General features: G+C 33.9%; 1 protein-coding gene across 1 annotated transcript in view; it reads right to left on the reverse strand.

Annotated features, from left to right (window-relative positions):
* Nucleotides 1-17141, reverse strand: part of TTC29 (tetratricopeptide repeat domain 29) — a gene marked incomplete at its 3' end in the record, with an annotated part of 266131 nt that overhangs the window by 243155 nt on the left and 5835 nt on the right. Inside the window, exons 3-4 of the mRNA XM_081217036.1 lie at nucleotides 16463-16560; nucleotides 14386-14469 (exon numbers count right to left, since the gene is read on the reverse strand). Of these exons, the coding sequence (XP_081073162.1) occupies nucleotides 14386-14469; nucleotides 16463-16554 (176 nt within the window). The 5' untranslated portion in view covers nucleotides 16555-16560. The remainder of the gene's footprint in view (nucleotides 1-14385; nucleotides 14470-16462; nucleotides 16561-17141) is intronic.

Genomic DNA, 17141 nt, shown 5'->3' on the forward strand with positions numbered 1-17141 from the left:
TATGAATCATTTTTTCTGTCTCATTGTTTCTGCCTCTTTGTAACATTAGATTGCCTTGGTCAAAGTACTTAATCTCTCTATGCCTTGATCTCTGGAAGTTATAACAAGGTTTATTTCCAGGTTTATTGTGAGGATCACTAAAAACACAGACCAGCACACAGTATTAATGTAATATGTCTTACCCATTACTATTTGGCCTAAAATAAAACCTGGCTAAGAGATGTAATATTTATGACAAGCTGTCTATACATCCATTTCATTGTTCATTAGGTGTGCAAAATTTTATTATATTGCTCCATTTTTCTTCTATAAGATCATGAGATAACTTTCGTTTGGAATTTAGTATCAGGAAAAAGCTTATCTCTCTTGAAGAACTGATATGCTTCCTTTCATCGGGTAATGAGGATTCTCTAGTCCATCACATCTCCCTTTTTGCCCAGTCTGCCCAGAAGTTCAGAGTGAAATTTAATGTTTCTTCAGGGGAACTATATTAACCCTGATGGGGAGTATATTTATATACTTTTCCTTTATTTGCCTTTCATTTTCTATATATAATCTGACAGCTATGTAATATAAAACATTAATTTTAAGTTTCTTCAATCCTCTCCAGAAAGAAAGTTAACAAGAAATAAAGCATTATTTTATGTAAGTCAGAAGAATCTTAAAGGAGAATGAAGCACTACTTTCAAAGAACTCTGAGTCTAGAGCAGAATCTTTTCCTTATGGCAATTCACAATAAGAAAGACATTTTACATTGCAATTCAGTACATGTACATATATATTTGACATATGTATGTATATGAAACAAAATTTAAAAGCACTAATACTCAAAATGTTCTGATCTCTTTGTAAATATTAACTCAATTAATCCTCATAACCATTCCATGAGCCAGGCCCTCTTATTGTTACCCCTATTTTTTACATGAGAAAACTGAGGCACAGAAAGGTTAAGTAACTTGGCCAAAGTTGACCAGTTACCTTGTTAATAAGTATAAAGCTGGGTTTGAGTCCAGGGAGTCTGGTTTTAGAACCCATGCTCTATTTCATTACATCTGGCAACCCACTCTATATAATGAACCCCTTTCTAATTCTATAGTCTTTCATATTTTAAATACTTATCATGATACCCAAACTCATGGGTCATAATCACTACCCACTAATGGACCACAATCTTAGATTTTTAAACATTAATCAGGAAGGAAAAAAAACAAAACACATGTACATGATTGTCAATAGCTATTAAGAGAGTTCAAGCAGGCACTCTGAACTCTTACGATGTGAGTGAGGATGGATCAAAGGAGGCCTCACAGGGCAAGAAACAGTAAAGCTGAGGCTGGTAGAGAAGTTTATCAAGTACACAAGGCATGGGAGAAGGAGAAGGGCATTTCAGGCAGAGCACATATATAAGGCTACAAAGGGGTAAAGGATCCCCATTCATCGGGCTTCTCTGGTGGTGTAGTGGTTGAGAGTCCACCTGCCGATGCAGGGGACATGGGTTCGTGCCCCGGTCCAGGAAGATACCACATGCCACAGAGTGGCTAGGCCTGTGAGCCATGGCTGCTGAGCCTGTGCGTCCGGAGCCTGTGCTCCACAACGGGAGAGACCACAGCAGTGAGAGGCCCATGTACTGCAAAAAAACAAAACAAAACAAAACAAAAAGATCCCCATTCATCAATTGCCCCAACACCTGTGAGCCAAGCACTGTATGAGTACTGAGAATGCACATGTGAGGAAAGTAGCCACGGCTCCATACATACATACAAATATACACTATATATATTTATTTATAAACATATGTGTATTTATAAACACACACCTCCCAGCTCAAAGTACAGAGTATTTAAAATGATCTCAGAGACTCATCCCAGTACAAAATTTTGAAAATTTCCAAATAATCTAATTAAAAATAACAGAGGAAAAATATTTCCTACAAATTTATATATTCAATTTAATAGACCAACATATGCATTGTGGGAGTCCCAGGAGGAGAACAGAGATTCTTTTAAGAAAGATGGTGAAAACTTCCCAAGTTTCATAAATGTCATGAATATAAATATTTGAGAAATTCAACAAACTCTAAGTAGGAAAATTCAAAGAGATACACATTGAGACACATTATAATCAAACTCCCAAAGGCAAAGACAAAGAGTGAATCTTTAAAGTGGCAATAGAGAAGCAACTCATCACATACACAGCATCCTCAATAAGGTTTTAAGCAGATTTCTCACTAGAAACTTTGGAGGCCAGAAAGCAGGGTCTTTTTTTTTTTTTAATTGGGGTATAGTTGTTTTACAATGTTGTGTTAGTTTCTACTGTACAGTGAAGTGAATTATATATTCAAAGTGCTAAAAGAAAAAAACTGTCAACCAATAATCTTACATCTGGCAAAATTGTCCTTCTAAAGTGAGGAAGAAATTAAGAACATTCCCAGATAAACAAAAGCTGAGGAACTTTATTTCTACTGGACCTGCCCTGCAAGAAGTGCTAAAAGGAGTCCTGCAGGTTGAAAAAGAGTAACCTGAAGTCATATGAAGAAATAAAAGTCTCAGTAAAGGTAGACACATGGTCAATTATAGAAGCTAGTATTTTTGTAACAATAGTTGGTAACTTCACATTTTGTTTTCTACATAATTTAAGAGACTAATGCATTTATAAAAATAATTATTCTAAGAACTAGCAGTATCGTATATTTGATTTGTAACTCCACATGTTGTTTTCTACATAATTTAGGATATAGCATTAAAAACACAATTATTAATGTATGTGTGGGAGCAGAGGGTATCTGTAAATCTCTATACCTTCCGGTCAGTTTTGCTGTGAACCTAAAACTCTAAAAAAATAAAGCCTTTCAATAACAAAATGATTAGTTTGTTTTTTGGATGCAAAATGTATATAGATGTAGTTTTACAACATTGATAATCAAAAGAGGTAGGAATGGAGCTCTCAAGAAGCAGTTTTTGTATGTTAGTGAAGATAAACTGGTATAAATTCAAAACAGAGGTTATAATTTTATGATATCAGATGTAAGCCCCATGGCAACCACAAAGAAAATAGTTACAGAATATACACAGAAGGAAATGAGAAGGGAATTCAAAGGTTTCACTACAAAAAAAAAAATCAACATAAAAGAATACAGTAATGCAGGAAACGAGGAACAAAGAAGCTGTAAGGTACATAAAAAACAAATAGTAAGTGACAGAAGTCCCTCCTTATTAGTAATTACTTTAAATGTAAGTGGATTAAACTATCCAATCAAAGGACAGAGACTGGCAGAATGAATTAAAAAAGTGATCCAACTATGTGTTGTCTACAAGACACTCACTTTAGATCCAAAGACACAAATAGGTTGAAAATGAAGTGATGGGGAAAGATATTTCATGGCAATAGTAACAAAAAGAGAGTAGGGGTGGCTATACTAATGTCAGACAAAATAGACTTGAAATTAAAAAAGGGCTATAAGAGGGTTTCCCTAGTGGGGCAGTGGTTGAGAGTCTTCCTGCCGATGCAGGGGACATGGGTTCATGCCCCAGTCCGGGAAGATCCCACATGCTGCAGAGTGGCTGGGCCCATGAGCCATGGCCACTGGGCCTGCGCATCTGGAGCCTGTGCTCCGCAATGGGAGAGGCCACAACAGTGAGAGGCCCATGTACCGCAAAAAAAAAAAAAAAAAAAAAAGGGCTATAAGAGACAAAGGAGGCCATAATATATTAATAACAGATTCAATACAGGAAGAAGATACAACTGTCATAAATGTTCATTCACTTAATAAGAGACCATCAAAATAAATAAAGCAAAATTGACAGAATTGAGGGGAGAAATAGACAGTTATACAATAATAGCTGGAGATTTCAATACCTTACTCTCAGTAATGGATAGAACAACCAAACAGAAGATAAGTAAGAAAACAGAGGACTTGAACAATACAATAAACCAACTAGATGTAACAGATATATGCAGAACACTCTACCCAACAATGACAGAATACACAGTCTTCTCAAGGGTACACAGGACATTTTCCAGGATTGACCATATATTAGGCCAAAAATTAAGTCTTGAGAGATATCACACAAAGTACCTTCTTTGGCCACAACTAGAGTAGTCATTAAGGGAGGGAAAACTGAAGAATTCACAAATTGTGGAAATTAAATAACACACTCTTAAACAACCAATGGATCAAAGAAGAAATCACAAGGGAAATTAGAAAATACTTAGAGATGAATGAAAATGAAAACACAACATGGCAAAACTTATGTAATTCAGTGAAGCAGTGCTAAAGGGGAAATTTATAACTATAAATGCTTAAATTTATAGAAAAGAAAGATCTTTTAAAAACATTTTAAAACAAAATGATCTCAAATCAACATTCTAACCTTACAATTTAATGAATTAGGAAAAGAACAAACTAAACCCAAAGCTTTCAGAAGAAAAAAAAATAATAAAGATTAGGGCAGAGAGAAATGAAATAGAGGATAGAAAAAGAACTCAATGAAAACAAAGGTTGGTTCTTTGAAAAGATCAACAAAATTGAGAAACCTTTAGCTAGATCAACTAAGAAAAAAACAGAGAAGACTCAAAGTACTACAATCAGAAATGAAAGTAAGCTTTGCTGTACAGCAGAAACTAACACAACATTGTAAAGCAACTATACTCCGGTAAAAAGGAAGAAATGAAAGTAGGGACATTACTACCAATTTTAGAGATAAAAAGGATTATTAGAGAGTACTGTGAACAACTCTGTATAAAAAATTGGATAACCTAGATGAAATGGACAAATTCCTAGAAACAAAACCTACCAAGACTGAATCATGAAGAAATAATAAGCCTGAACTGACCTATAACTTGTAAGGAAAATGAGTCAGTAATCAAAAATCTCCCAACAAAGAAAAGCCCTGGATGATGGCCTCACTGATTCATTCTACCAAAAATGTAACGGACTAACACCAGTTCTTCTCAAACATTTCAAAAAACTGAATGGGAGAGAACACTTCCTATTTCTTTCTATTAGGCCAGCACTGCCCTGATACAAAAGCCAGAAAAAAATGCCTCAAGAAAAGAGAACTACAGACAAATATCTCTTATGAACATTAATTCAACAAAATACTAGTGAAGTGAATTCAGCAGCATATTAAAAGGATTATACATCATGGCCAATTGGAATGCAAGGATGGTTCAACATACTAATACTTATCAATGTAATACATCATATTAACAGAATGAAGAAAAATTTACCATATGATCATCTCAATGCAGAAAAAGTATTTGACAAAATTAAATACGCTTTCATGATAAAATACTCAACAAATTAGGAATAGAAGGAAACTGCCTCAACATAACAAAACCCATATATGAAAAACTTACAGTGAGCAACATACTCAATAGTGAAAGACTGAAAGCTTTCCTCTACGATTAGAAACAAGGCAAGAAGGCCCAGTTTCATCACTTCTATTCAACACAGTACTTAGAGCAATTAGGCAAGAAAAAGAAATAAAAGGCATTCAAACTGGAAAGGAAGAAGTAAAATTATCTGTTTCTAGCTGTTGTGATTTTTATATGTCGAAAACTCGAAAGAGTCCACAAAAAGCTATTAGAACTAATAAACAAATTCAGCAAAGTAATAACAAATTCTGGATACAAGATCAACATTCAAAATTCAGTAGTATATGTATACACTAAGAATAAATAATCTGAAAAGGAAATTAAGAAAACAATTCCACTTACAATAACAAAAATAATAAAATACTCAGGAATTAACTTTACCAAGGAGGTAAAACACCTGTGCAATGAAAACTATAAAACATTGCTGAAAGAAATTAAAGAAGACATAAATAAATAGACATCTTATGTTCATGGATTAGAATATTTAATATTGTTATGATGTCAATACTACCTAAAGCAATTTACAGATTCAATGCAATCCCTATCAAAATACCAATGACAATTTTTTTAGAAGTAGAAAAATTCATTCTAAAATTCATATGTAATCTCAAGGAACCTGAATAACCAAAATAATCTTAAAAAAGAAAAAAGGTGGACTCACACTTCCTGATTTCAAAACTTACTACACAGTTACAGTAATCAGTGTGGTACTGGCATAAAGACAAACATATAGACCAAAGGAATAGAATAGAGAGCTCAGAAATAAATCTTCACATACATGGTCAAACAATTTTTGACAAGGGTATTAAGACTATTCAAAGGGGAAAGGACAGTTTTTTTCAACAAATGATGATGGGAAAACTAGATATCCACATGCAAAAGAATGAAGTTGGATGCTTACCTAACACTATAGACATAAATTAACTCAAAATGGATCAAAGACCTAAACACAGTAGCTAAAAGTATAAAACTCTTAGAAGAAATCATAGGGCAAAAGCTTTACAACATTGGATTTGGCAATGATTTCTTGGATATGACAGCAAAAGTACAGGCAACACAAGAAAAAACAGACAAATTAGACTTCATGAAATTAAAAAAAATTTGTCATCAAAGGATACTATCAACAGAGTGAAAGGCAATCAATGAAATAGGAGAAAATAATTGCAAATCACATATCTGATAAGGAATTAATATCCAGAATATAGAAGTATTCCTAAAACTTAATAATAAAAAACAAACAACTCAATTCAAAAACAGAAAGGACTTGAATAAACATTTCTCCAAAGAAGAGATCCAAAGGACCAATAAGCACATAAAAAAAAAAAACGTTACTAATCACTGGAGAAATGTAAATCAACATTTCAGTGAGATACCCCTCACACTCATTATGATGGCTACTAGCATGAAAGCAGAAAACGATAAATGTTGGTGAAGATGTGAAGCAACTGGAACCCGTGTGCATTGTTGGTGAGAATGAAAAATGGTACAGCCATTGTGGTGGCAGAATGGTGGTTCTCAAAAAATCTTAAATAAAGTTATCAAATTATTCAGTAATTCCACTCCTGGGTATATACTCAAATGAATTGAGAACAGGGTCTTAAAGAGATATTTATACACACGTGTTCACAGGAAACATTATTCACAATAGGTAAAACACTGAAGCAGCCCAAGTGTCCATTGACAAATGAATGGATAAGCAAAATATAAACATACAATGGAATATTATTCAGCCTTAAAAAGGAAGGAAATTGTTACAAATGCTACAACATGGAACAAACTTGAGGATACTGCAAGCCCTAGGAAAGCAAAAGAGTACTTGTGAGCCCATAATCTGATTTTGCTTTAAGTGCTGAGATGACACTGTTTACTACAATATCTCCATTTTCCAACATGGAAAACAGAATAGGGTATGGATATGAGTTAGGGGACGATTTTTATAGAATTGTAGCAATATCAACATTTTGAGGATTATGTTTTAACCATAACAGAGAATGGGAAAGAGTCAAATTAGTTTTGGATATTCCCATGCAAGCTTTTCTTAATATGGACAGAACACAATATCAGAAACAAAGCTCAACTTAGTAAAATCATCTTGCCCCATGACTTATGCATAATGAGGCTTGGTCATTGTTCACCCCACTTTTAATTCCAACTGATTCAACCTCTGTAGTACCTGGGTGCTTATCCCTTTTTATCACTTTGTTCTTCATTACTAAATTTCCCAAATGATTTCTAAATACAGTGCCATTATGCACTTCTAGGTTTATGAGCTATTGTAGGAAAACTCACATTCTCTGGCTATATTCTACACATTTCTAAAGCAGTAGGTTTATACTTAAAGCAATCTTATGGTAGTAACAATAAGTTTAAGCAATTTATAGACATTTTAAAAAACTGTTTGCAATAGCTCAATGGGCTCTGCAAATTATATTGTTTAGTACAGCATAAAAAATTTCTGAAAAGTTTACTATAAGTTGAAATTTAAAAAAATTCCCCTCATTAGTTAGCATTACTGTTTGAAATGTATCTCACTAAAAACTCTGTCTTCTAAACATGATGAATATGATACCTAGCACAAAGTAAATATGTAACTATACATATTTAAAGAAAAATGATAAACTAATATTACTACCTAAATCAAGACAAAGTTAATGCAAACTATTTAGGATATTTACATTATAACTTTTAAAAGCCAAAGAAAAATGATCAATGACAGTTAACCATAATAGCTGAAGTGAGAATTCTCTACATGTGTTTCATATAGAGAATCTCTTTTAACTTCCACAAGAAAGTCCTATTATTATTATTATGGTCTCCAAATAGTTGTGGAAATCAAAGATTAGCAAAGTCAGGTAACTTGCAAAAAATTACAGAAGTATTAAGTAGCCAAGCCAAATTTCCAGCTGAGGAAGAAATCATCTCCCCTAACAGCCAGAGCTGCAATGTCATGATTCCTATGCTTTTCCCTTACAAAGATTTTTTTTAGGTCTATTTAGAGCTGATAAGTTTAAACACCATATGTGAAAATAATATTTTAAAGAAAACTTTTTTTAAACATCTTTATTGGAGTATAATTGCTTTACAATGTTTAGTTTCTGCTGTATAACAAAGTGAATCAGCTATATGTTTACATATATCCCCATATCCCTTCCCTCTTGCATCTCCCTCCCACCCTCCCTAGGTGGTCACAAAGCATCGAGCTGATCTCCCTGTGCTATGCAGCTGTTAAAGCAAACTTTTAAAGAACATAAAGACATAAATGCCTAAGAAATTGGCATTTCTGTGTTCTGTTGACATTTGAAATCTTTCCTCCTTTCGTATTTATTTAGACTTGGCTTTGGTGTAAATTTGAGGTCCTTTTTGCACTTATTAAACAATTTTTAAAAGTGCCTTTCAACTGCATTTTTTTAAATTCCCAAATTGTAAACTTTATTGATATCAATATTCTTTTTAAAAAATTTATTGTCAAAAATTCTTTTCTTTCCTAGTTTCACATCTTAGAGATCTACTGTGGAAGACAGTATCAGAATGTAAATAAGTAAGTAAATAATAAAAATAAAAAGGAGTGTCATCTCTCCTGTGTTCTCATGTGTATTCTCTGCTGTTGCTTTTTTTTATACATTCAGGAGAAAGTAAGGAATAGTTGTCTCTTCACTTCAGAACACCAAAATCCTGTCTATTTTTCTTGAATAAGGAAGAAGATCTTAAAACCCAATTTGCTACCTAGAAGGAAAGAGGGTCATCTTCCTTTCCTTCTCTCTCCTGCCTATTCCTGCTAGTCAAGTAACCATTTATTCAGCAATTGGCATCTTCAGAAAGTTTAACTGGCAAACCTCTGCATGGAATTTAATTTATTACTTTAAAAGAGACACAAAATGTTTTGAAGAGAAAACAAGATGATATCACAAAATTATTCAAAAGTAAACAAGATGAATGAAGCAGAGGAAGAGCTCACCTAAAGGGGCCTAAATTCCCATAATGTTATCATGAAATAGTATATCCTGAATAAAATCTTCACCTTGTTACAGATACTTTGAGTGCCTGACCATGGTGCAAATCCAAATGCTAAATTTGCTCATAACAAGTATATCTGTAGTTTGTAAAAGCACCTTTGGAAGACAATTTTGGAATATTTTCAAGATGAAAACCTAAGATGGGCAAAATGCTAATTTACTTTAACTGAGTAAGTATAATACAGTTCAAAGGCAGGAGAGAAAGGCTGTGACGCTCAGTAAACACCAACTGGTGACACTGAAAGATATTCTGAAAGAAAGCAATATCTTAGAGATGTACACAATTTTGAACTAAATCTATTCTTCTGTATAATAGAACTTGATATCTGAAGCAGAAAATAATATTGAGCAGATTAACATTCTCTGTCCCTTGATAATTTTGCTTATTTGTATCCTCATATACACAGCTAAAGCTGTAAAAACTGCCCCCCAGAAAATTTTATTTGAATCTATAAATACACTTTTATTACTTAGCTACTCAAAGCAATTATGATATGATAATAAGTGATACTTTAAGTATCACTTAAATAATGCATTCTGATAATATAATACAGAATAAAAAAGCACAAAGTACAGAACTACAACATGTCCTTCTTTAGTTGTTAAAGATCAGTTAAATACTATCAATGGACTATGCAACAATTTATCTAAGAAAGTCAAATTACCAGTGTCAAATATGTTGTACTTTAGTACAATACGTTTGAAAAAAATATACCTATTAGGCAAGCAATAATCTGGTCACTTAAACAGTAATAAAGCATAGTATAATTCCTTTTGTAAATGTGGATGATAGAAAACTCAGAAGCCCTTTGCCTTTGAACCATTTTACCCCATTCCAAAGTAAGATGATCCCCCATCAATTGGGTTTGACCATTCCAGTAACAACTACTTTAGCTTGTCTTGCTCAATTACTCACTTAAATTTTATACTCTTACTTGTAAACATATAACATTTTTGAGGAATTAAACTTCCTCAATACAACAGTTAAACTAGCTACCTACAACACTGCACTAAAAAATGTTGTAATAAAAAAGTATTCACAGCAGGATACCTATTTCATGGTGTTAGTAATCCGACATTTATTCTTCACTAATTTATTCATTTAACAGCAAGTTATTGAGCTCTGACCGAGTGCCAGGCCCTGTTTAAGCCCTGGGGACAGAGTGGCATACACACAGACACGTTCCTGTCCTGTGGAGCATCCATTCCACTAGGGATGACACAGCTGATGTACAAACTCCCAACAGAAGATGAGGACCAGCTGACTGCAGAAATACACCCAGGTGATTTGACTGGGAATAAGTGTGGGTGGAGTGAGGGCTCCTTGATTATGGGGTCAGGGAATAGCAGACTGAGGTCACATTCAAGGTGACACCTGCATGACAAGAAGTATCAGCAGTAAGGCCACACTGAAAGGAGTGAGTGGTAGGGAGAATGGGGGATAAGGCCAGAGAGGTCAGCAAAGCCCAAATCACACACAACTTTAGGTCATGATGAAGAGTTTAGAGTTTATCATAAGACCAATGGGAAGCTCTTGGAGGGTTTTAAACAGGTGAATGTCCCCATGCTCTAATTTTTAAAAGGTCATTCTGGTGGATGAATTGTGGTGGAATTCCAGGGGATATTAGAAGAGCAAGTAGGAGACTCTTCTAGTGATCTTGGCAAGAGATGCTGGTTACTATGCAATGAAGAGAATAGATGAACACAGGATAAGCTTTGGAGTTATAGCTGATAGTACATACTGATGGATTAGATGGGAGAGTGGTGGTGAAAGCAAGGTGAAACTCAAGGCTGCCTTGGTACCATTTACTGAACTGAGGGAAGACTGGGGGAGGGATATAAGGAGGGGGGAGTGTGAGGGGCAGCAGAGGTAAAGCAAGAGTCCAGTGGGGGGCCATGTTAGCCTTGTGATGTGTATTAAAAATCCAAGTAAATATGTCAAGGAGGCAGTTGGATATAAAAATTTGAAGCTTAATGGAGAGGTCAGGGCTGGATTTATAAATGTGATAGCCATCAGGTATTGCTTGTACTTAAAGCTATAGGACTAGATCCAGGTAGAGAGTGTAGCTGGAATAGAGGGTCAAAGACCCACCCCTAGAACAATCCACCACTGAGAGTTTGGAAACAGAAAAGCAGCCATCAAAGGAGACTGAAGGCAGCATAGTTGAAGAGTTTGGAGGAAAACCATAGAATATGGCACCCTGGAAGCCACAAGCACAGAATGTTCAAGGAGAGAGTATTCATCTCTATCAAATAATGTGAAGACATCAAGCAAGATGAGGACAGAAACATGACCATTAGATGTGATAAAAATGGAGGACATCAGTCACAGTAAACAGATTTCAGTGAGTTCTGGGTCTGGAAACCTATTTAGAGTCAATTGAGGTAAGAATGGGATGTCGAAAGATGGAGACAATGCTTCTGGTTACTGCGAAGGGTACAGAAAAATGGGGTAGAAACTGGAGGAGGATAAGAAGTCAAGGGAGATACTAGGGTAGATACGAATGCTAGTGAGATTGCTCCAATGGAAAAGGAGAAACTGATGATATAGCAAGAAAACACATTTAACTGGTGGAGAAAATCTTGGAACAAGTAAGAGGGGATGGTAGCCAGAGCACGAGTAGAGACATCATCCTTAGACAAGAACAGGAACTCTCCACCCATTGCAATAGGAGGGACACAGAGTGTGAGTTTATGTATTAGTAGGTTGGTATGTTTTGGAGTAGATGATGAAGTGTTATTCTGGGACTAGACAAAGAACACATCCATATTACAGGATATCAAAGATAGTGTACATGAATTATGCAAGTATATATTTCTGTTAGCATCGTAGGGAAGAATAAGGCAGTTTAGAGAGGAATTTGAGGATATATCTTAGATACTGCTTTTGCCTGATTGGAAATTTGATTCACCAATTTCTCCCCTTTATATTCTTGTATAGTGAGGATCTGTGACGCACCAGTTTGATCATTTTGTAATGCTAACAGATAGGGAGTCAAACTCAAAATCTGTCTTCTTTGGCAAGTTTTATCCAACATCTTAGTTTTCTCTGATTTTTTCCAGACCTCTAGGCTGCACCTCACCGTATAATTATGCAACTCATTCACTGCATATATATTTCCTGCTTGTATTATTTCAAATAGAGACAAGGATAAGACCAAGTACTTTATACTAAAATAACATTGTTTTCCCCCTCTGTGAAAAACCTAGCGTTAGATAAAAAGTAGGCACTTAATAAATGCTTGCTGACCAATTTATCTTTTTAGAGTTCAATGGCTGATAAAAAGTTTTACACAGAAATTCTTTGGAATACGCATAATTCCTCGTGGCACCTGCTGGGTGCTGCTGAGAGATGCTGAAATCAATTTTCTCCTTTACATGCTATTCAATTTGTTTGGGGCAAGGTATATCAATCAGGAGCGTAATAGTGAGCCAAGTACAAGTTACCTTCCTACTAAGGTTTGCATCTTTGAGCTTTGATATAAAAAAGTATTCAAGTGTAGGAAGCTTTAAGGAGAATTCAACAGTAAGTGTTGAGAATTACTCAGGGCTACTTGTGTTCTGTAGCATAATATGGATTTGAAATCAATTTGGTAATATCCTTAGTGAAAAAAGATAATATTTGTAACAGAACACTCATTAACATAGCCTATTTTGCATTGTCTTATAATAATGTTTTCTTCAGTGCAGACTGAAAGCAGATTTTAAGTATATAGATGTCTAATTTGTTAAAATATGTGAAGCATAAGTTTAATTCCAAATTTAATTCCTAATTCTTAAGCCAATTATAGCTGTTTAGATATCACTATATTTAAATCAGAAAGCAAATATCACTCATATATATTTTTCTTTTAAGAAGGAATTGTATCATCAGACAACACTGACCTTTAATTTTGTCCAACAGGCTACCATGGAAAGCTAATGAATTAGCAATTAGAATAGCAGTTAAAAACCAAAGGTCCCAGATATTACACTTGGCAGTCAATAGAACTCCAAGGAAGACAGTGATTATAGCTACTATAAATTTTGTCACTCTATAAAATAAAGCTGCTACTGATAGAACGAACTATTCCATTTTTCCTTGCTATATGCATATTGACAATTATCTAATGAAATATATCAAGAGACTTAGGATTTTAGACTATGTGAAAACCTATACCAAAACCATCAATAGGAATACCCTGTCAGTGGAATCCCATAGCACTAGGCAACATTAATAGAGACAATCTTTTAAAAGCACTTATTGTATAAAATATTTTTGAATAGTTGAATCATTTAATGAATTCTGTAAGATGCATGTGCATATATAAGATTTCTATTTCTCAATACTTACATATAAAAATCTGATAACAGAGTCACCAAGTCTATAGGTAAGAAATATTAAACCTGTTTAGCTAGTATTCTAGGTTTCTATTTATTTCTCACTAACCTACATGGATTTTTATACTGTTTTTACTCAGATCATAAATTAGGTTCTGACTAGCCATAAAATGGCAAAGTTTACTTTGTTCATTAAAAAAATAAATCCAGACAATTTAGAATTATTTTTAAATTAACCAATAAACTATGACCCATTAATTCTTTTTGTGGGTTCTTGATGGGAGAGAGAATATACATTAGTAAAGATTTTTTTTTAAATCACCAGGAAAAAAAGATATACAAATCCTTCTCTTAAAGTGTTTTTTTCTCCCCCATGGAGGCAATATACCTTAAAATGGAAGTTATTAAGCAATTAATGACACAAACTTAACTAAAATTTTGCAAATATGGTAGTATAATATCTTGGTAAATGAGAATTTTGAAAGTCATAAAATTAAAGACTGATATGTGTAAGATCAATAGACATGATTTATCACTATTTAATATGAGCTTTAATTTTTAAATGCTATGTTCCAATGAAAGAGTGGACTGCACAGGAAAATTGAAATTTCAATAAAGAATCAAGATAAAATAAACAAACTTTATATTGAAGTACCTTTAAGAGGTATATACTTACGCAGCAACCTCCTCTTTTGACAATCCTTTGAAATTCACCTCCAGATAATGATCTATGTCATCTTTTTCTTTGATCAATTGAGACCTAAATGAAATGGAAAGAAATAATAAAGCACTGCCTTAAATCGAGTTGAAAAGCTACCAAACATAAAATGCCACCAGAAGAACGAAATATTCTGGGGATAATATCATAGATAATAAATGTTCTGCAAGAGCTATAGAGTTAGGTTGTTCACTGATAATTTCAAAATTTTAATTTTCTTGAATGGAAAGAGGCAGGGAAGAAAACTAACCTCAGTGTGTAAACAAATAAAACACCAACACATTAAAATACTCTGCATTCTTAAGTAAATGGGGTTTTCTCCTCAAAGCATTAAACGATCTTCCATTTTACTCATGTTCTCTCACAATATAACTTTCCAGCTACAGAAGTCAGATTCTGTTTGGCACAGGATCTTGAACTAACAATACTTATTTGGTACAAATGTGTTAAAATTATTGGTTGCAAACATTACAGAATTTTGCTCTGACATGCAGTTTGAGTGGTTTTTAAAATCACACATAAAACTCAAATTATTATTAAAAGTTCAAGGTGAAAGTGATTTTAAGAAGACTTTAATGAGAAATATATTACACATGTAGTATGTTCCATCTTCATACCCCTGGCACCTTTAAAAATAAGCAGACTATGAACATCTTATGACAATAGGAGTATGGGATACACAGATACCTTTTTATTCAGAAGCTAATGGAGAATGTTGATAACAAAGCTTTGCCTTAAATGGTTATGATAAAAATGTTTTTCTTCAATAAAATGAATACAGAAATTTTTTCTTTAAAATCTCTCTTATTCTAGGGTGAGACTGGGCTATGTTTTTGCTCATTTTGAAAAGAAAATGTAATCTCAATTATTACAAAAGACAGGAAGAAGAAGCTAGCTATTTCAGATTTTGTAAATATTTCACATTATTCAAAAGGAAAATGGAAAATAAGAATGTATATACTGGAATTATGCATCTATTGAAAATTTTCTGTTTTTCACATTATTTGAAAATAAAATTACAATTTTCTATACTTCTATTTTACAATTTCTACAGTTTTCAATTCTATTACCAAAGAACTTTGATGGTAGTTTAGCTGAATGTATTTATTTTGGTCCAGGGGCTTTGGTCTTTGCCAGAAATACCAAAAATGAGGTATGGTCCTTCTCAGAACAAAGTAGTCTCATAATACTTTGATCATTATGCCTTGTAGGAATTGAAAGGTAAGCATAAAAAAAATCAAACCTATATATAGGTTTTAATTTTCTTGAATGGAAAGAGGCAGGGAAGAATACTAACCTCAGTGTGTAAACAAGTAAAACACCAACACATTAAAATACTCTGCATTCTTAAGTAAATGGGGTTTTCTCCACATCCACCTATCCTATATATAGGTTTATATTGATAAATAATATGTGCATTACTAAAAATCAATAAAACTATAAGTGGAAATTTCTAAATAACACAATCTTAGTTAATATTCATAATTATGATAAAAATACATCAAGTTCCTGCCCTGCAGTTTTTTGGCTGCAGTTGAAAACTCCATAAGCTCAGCAGACATTCACAGTGGTGGCTCGATGATGCATTTTCAAGCCCCAGGATCATTTCAGGAGCTAAATCGTGCCTGCCAGTTTACCCCGGTAGTAAGACTGTGTTGTCCTTCCTCCAAAACAGAAATCAGTGCTTGGGACCTTGCGGTTTAGATGCCATACATCTTTCATGCCTAAAGCTTCTGCTTTCAATTCTCCACACGTATTTTAAAAAGGAAATGTATTTCCAAAGCTTTACAGGAAGCACAATATAATGGTAATAGAAAATAAAATGATCAAATGAGTGCTAGCCTGCTAAATAAATATATTCTTAATCTTTGAATGAGGTTCATCAATCCTTCTGAAACAGCAAATTTGAATATTCTGAATATAACAGTATACTTTTGTTTTTAAACAATTTTGTTTTCTGAGATATGCTATTTACATTTTTTACTGCAAGAAATTCGTTCTGTAGGAATAAAAAATGAAAGTCAGGGTCACATACCTTAGAATTGTTCTGGGGGAACATGGCAGCTTCTGTCTGGCTAAGGCCGTAAGCTTTGGGCGTGTCATGCACAGTGGGGGCAGCGTGGTCATTTTGGACTACCAAAAAAAAAATAGAAATGGTATTTTAAAGAATAAATCATTCAAAGAATCTTTTAAGACATTATTAGAGATCCACAGTCAGTTGTCTGAGCTGAGAATGCCTCTGTGTGTAGACCTATAGCTCTGTTATTCAGGCATGAAGCTCAGAGAGTGAATTCTGCAGGTTGCTTCTCTCATTATTTTCTTCTACTATCTGCCTTTTGGCCAACTTATTATTGTCTGCATCTCCATCACAAAGTGGAAAAGGAGAAAATCTGGTAAATGCATTAAAGATTCAGACAATTAGGAGCTTTGTTATGGGTTTTGTTAGTAGAGCTGGTTGCAATTAAAAAGTGAAGATTTTTAGGACAGCTATAGATTTCAAATGCTCATGCTTTTCTCTCCTGTTACAATCAATAATTAAAATTTTTTCATACTTTGCTGTCTTCTAAAAACTTTCTCACTCACAAATAAAGCCTTTCCCTTAGAAGTGATAAATGCTAAGAACAATTCTTAACAAGGAGACAGCTTCCCTGAGAGAGCACATAGCTACAACAGTATACAAATCACTTCAAAATGTAGTGATTTAATCACACCAA

This window comes from Mesoplodon bidens (assembly GCF_964165515.1).
Source record: "Mesoplodon bidens genome assembly, chromosome: 1".
In the NCBI taxonomy this organism is placed as follows: Eukaryota; Metazoa; Chordata; class Mammalia; order Artiodactyla; family Ziphiidae; genus Mesoplodon; species Mesoplodon bidens.